This window comes from Alligator sinensis, unplaced genomic scaffold (assembly GCF_000455745.1).
Source record: "Alligator sinensis unplaced genomic scaffold, ASM45574v1 scaffold554_1, whole genome shotgun sequence".
Taxonomy (NCBI): domain Eukaryota; kingdom Metazoa; phylum Chordata; order Crocodylia; family Alligatoridae; genus Alligator; species Alligator sinensis.
Genome location: NW_005842424.1, coordinates 564,640 through 569,009, shown reverse-complemented (window position 1 = coordinate 569,009; position 4,370 = coordinate 564,640). Strand labels below are relative to the sequence as shown.

The 4,370-nt window shown below is 36.9% G+C and overlaps 1 protein-coding gene across 5 annotated transcripts in view; it reads left to right on the top strand.

Annotated features, from left to right (window-relative positions):
* TBC1D9 (TBC1 domain family member 9) overlaps nt 1–4,370 on the top strand; it is a 78,080-nt gene that overhangs the window by 52,299 nt on the left and 21,411 nt on the right. For all 5 annotated transcript variants that reach the window (XM_006030125.2, XM_025211695.1, XM_025211694.1 and 2 more), the window contains 2 exons: nt 288–495; nt 3,954–4,157. In XM_006030125.2, coding sequence (XP_006030187.1) covers nt 288–495; nt 3,954–4,157 — 412 coding nt within the window. The remainder of the gene's footprint in view (nt 1–287; nt 496–3,953; nt 4,158–4,370) is intronic.

Genomic DNA, 4,370 nt, shown 5'->3' with positions numbered 1-4,370 from the left:
AGGAATCTTCCCTCTCCAGTACTAAACAATGGCACATTACTTGGCAACAAGTGCATTAGAAAGACTGGCCATGATACCATAAAATGTCATGTAATTTCTAAAATTGTACCAGTATTAATAGTGTTGTTTCACAGGTGTGACCTTCTATGTGATATTCACATGTCACATGTGCCATTACATAAATGAATGAGTCACAGTTTATGCTTAGCCATATCACTTGCATAAGAAGACTACACGTGTGAAATGTATTTTCATGTGTACTAGTATCTTTAAAACATTGTTTTTAGGGATCTTGATGCTAGAGCAAAGAGTGAGAGATATCGTGCACTGTTTCGACTTCCCAAGGATGAGAAGCTAGATGGACACACAGATTGTACCCTGTGGACTCCATTTAACAAAATGCACATTTTGGGTCAAATGTTTGTTTCTACAAATTACATCTGCTTTACCAGCAAAGAGGAGAATTTGTGCAGCCTCATTATCCCTCTCCGGGAGGTAAGTGTGACATTTGAAGTTCTCCAGAGTAGGGGTGTAATTTTGTTTCCTAGAAGTAGACAATGTCCTAGCCTTAATTTGCATTCATTCAGGAAGGCCCTTTAAACCATTTGTTATTCTACAGACATGTTACTGTAATTGGGTCAACAAAGGAGCACCCATTAAATAGCATCTTAGTTTTAGATTCATGCCACTACAATATGTGGAGAGTCTTCATTGCCCGCTCCTTGTAGCCCTTGGGATTCCTCCATCCTTCATCCTCATGGCTCACAGTGTACTCTAGGCAGGCTTGTGAGGGAAAGACTTTTTAGAGCTGTCATAGTAACATTTGTCAGTGTTATATGTAAAGTTAAATACTTTTAATGCTTAATGGTGAATTGATTAAATGACAGCTTTGCTGTTGTGGGGGGTGAACAGATTTCAGCTATGCATTATTAATAACTGTCAAAATGTTGTGTTTTCTTCTCTCCAGAAATTGCTGCACTAGTTTTCAGTTTTTAAATCTAGTTGGATATCATTTAAATCCTACATCAAAACACCAGTTTTGGGAAGAGACTGCCAAAGAATCCCTCTGCTTGATAGATGCAGCACAAATATTTTAATACAAACTTAACATTTCCGTAGCAGTAAAAATGCTTTAAGTATTTTATAATAAAAAATCTTTTAACAGTTTTGCAATATAGAGTATTGCTTACAGATCTGCATGTATTTCAGGATGAGGAAGAAATGCTCGAACTAGGAGGTTATTTTCCTGGGAATAACAACATAATTTATGCATAGCCAGAACCAGAACAGCTCTTTTGAAAAAATAATCTAGGCTGAGGCACTGTTGGTTATTTTAAGACACTATTTTTTTTTTTGTTTTTTACAAATCACTGAGGATCAAAACAAATGGTGTTCCATTGGAAATCCAGCTTCCCAACAGGGTCACTGTGCTACTTTTAGCCTTGATGAGCTGAGATCAGACTTCAAATTCACATTGCTCTGTTAATAAAGAAATCAAGAGGAACAGCAAATTGCCCAATTAAGTGTGGAGGAAGAAACAGACTGAACAGCTGCATAATGTGCCTCCTCGAATATGGACTCATAACTGCTTTTGACAGGAACAGCTGTGGCAACATGGGATTCCAGAGGCTGTCCAGACCTTGGTCAGCTGAGGGAGTATATACATGAAACTTGAAAGATTTAATGGAAAGCTGAAACGTGATGTTGGGTTTTGATATTGAAAACATAAGGAATTCAGAACTTGCAAGGACTTGATTCAAAGCCCTAGAAAGTTTTAGATCAGACCCTAAATTCTAATGCTTTGTGAGTCGCTAGATAGACGCAAAGCATTTCAGGACCAATAACTTCTGCTAAGTTTTAGTCCTGAAGTAAGGATCAGAGACAGAGGTCTGAGTCCCGGAATTCATCACAGCAGTCCCAGTCTCTAGCATAAGCACTTTAACGTGTCTGCTGCCCTTGAATGGGGAAGTAGTTGGTTTTCTGCTCAGGAAAAAGTGACTGCTTCAGCCAACCCAACATCCTGGCTGTAACATCCAGTCTAACCTCATATTTTACCTCATATTTTACTCGTGCTTCCTCTCTGAGCACTCTCGGATGACTCTAAGTGGAACAGAAAAATAACATAGGAACATTTTTTCTTAGGTATTTTGAATATATTTTTAATGAGACTCTCCTACATTACTAAGAAGCAGGTGGATTTATAGTTAGTAGAAAAACTAAAGGAAGTTGGTTGAGAAGAAGAATGGGGCACTATCATTTAGAGATTGAAATGTGGATTGTGGTCTTTGAATGCTTCAGAGATGTTAAACGAAGAACAAATTATCTTATCCTTTTAACTAATGAAACATTAAGCTATTGAACTAATGTCTGATCATGAACCACTATTAAAGAAGGATCCTGGTAACTTGAAATGTGCTTTGTCTTATTCTGAAGTGCCTAATGCAATTTTTATTACCTAAAAGATTCTGATAAAAGGTATAGAAGGAATGGTTGAAAGCACTTACAGATGTGCTGTATGCTTTGGAGATGAGGTCGTTCTGTGAACTTGATTGATTTTTTTTTAATTGAATAATCGGTATTGCACAGACCATATTTCACATGTTTATAGCTAGTGTATAATTTAGCAGTTGGGGGAGGGTGCTGTATTTTAATTTATCTTTTAGAAACTTAGTGAAATATTGACTTGCACTTCATAGGTTTTGTTCTGAATACTATGTAAATAATGGAGTTCATCTATGTTAGTGAATACATGGCCAGCGATTTTGAAAGTCAAATAAAATCTTTATAAAGGTAAAACAAAGCACAACTGCTCTCTAGATCTTTTAGCGATTTATTGGCAAGCAAGAAAGAGATGGGATATTTTTTCTTAGTAGTAGTTTCTTGATTTACATGGAATGAAGTCCTTGAGACTTCTGTCTGTATCTGGGGTAGACTGGGTATTTAGTTCAGTGACCTATTGTTTAAAATGATTAATTGTTTCTTAAACAGTTGTTTACTTACTGTCAGCAGTAAATTAGAGTTTGATTCTAAGACACGCTGATTCACTGTTTTAGGAAAAAAGTCTCTGCTACTGTGTACTGTCTGTATGTGGCCAGTTTAGCCAATTCTTGCCTTTAGACTCGGACTCTAAATGTTTTAGGGATGTTCTAGGGGATAAATTTTGTGTTCAACAAAGTTCACAGTTTATAACAATTGGTATTTAAAAGCCACATTGTGATTATTTAACTACTTGGCGAGTCTGTGATCTTTTAAAGCTTTGTGACACATCTAGCAGTGAGGAAAAAATAGCATTCTAGGATAACAACCCACAGCTAGTTTCATAACTTTGGAAGTAGAAGGCCTTAGGAAACTCAACACCTCCTCTGGAAAAGTGATGGTTGCACTACACATTTCCCCCCACCTTTTTTTTTAAATAAAACATGGTGAATAATACAACAATTTAAGCATTATGTGATGTTTTGGAGACAACAAAGCTATTACACATGGACAAAGAGAGCTGGAAAAGCTGAGGCTTGGTGTGGATAAATAACAGTTTTTGTTTCCAGAGTTGCAGAACATTGTTTGGGTAGAGATGTTGGTTATTAAACAAGGGGAGTATCCGTTTTTAACACTCTACAAGAACCTGCTGCATTATTGATTTTACAAAGGTGTTTCCTGAGGGCTCTGCTACATGATGAAATGAAAGCTGGATAGAAATCAGCTATAGAGTTGATGCACACTTTCAAGCACTAATTTTACAGCTGGTTGGCTCCTCTTATAGCTGGACAGTTATTTTTATCATGTGATAATCACTTTGCACATGTGGATGGTCTAAATTTTATTGCACGATGAATGCAGTTAATTGCGTAATATATGTAATGTGGAGTAGGGGGGTCTAAGATTCACTTCTGATATTGAAGCATAACAAGCTAACTGATGCTGAACCATGATCAGGGGTTACTGTTTCTCTCCAGGTGACAATAGTGGAAAAGGCAGACAGCTCCAATGTATTACCTAGCCCATTGTCAATCAGCACTAAAAACAGAATGACATTCCTCTTTGCCAACTTGAAGGATAGAGACTTTCTCGTACAGAGGATCTCGGATTTCTTGCAACAAACTACTTCAAAAATATACTCTGAAAGAGAAATTGGAAGTTACGTCAGCTCAGATGAAGAGGTGCGTAGGACAGCATAATTCATTTATTGAAATGAAGGAAATTTTAAGTGTAACTTTTGTCCACGTCTGAGCTATTTTATTGGTGATGGATATGAAATTTCTGTATGAAGACCGATGCCGATTAAAACTTAACTTCTATTTAAGTCCGCTTCATCTTGGGGTATTTGAAATATTACCATAGGGGCATCTTTTCCATGTTAAATAGGTTAGGAT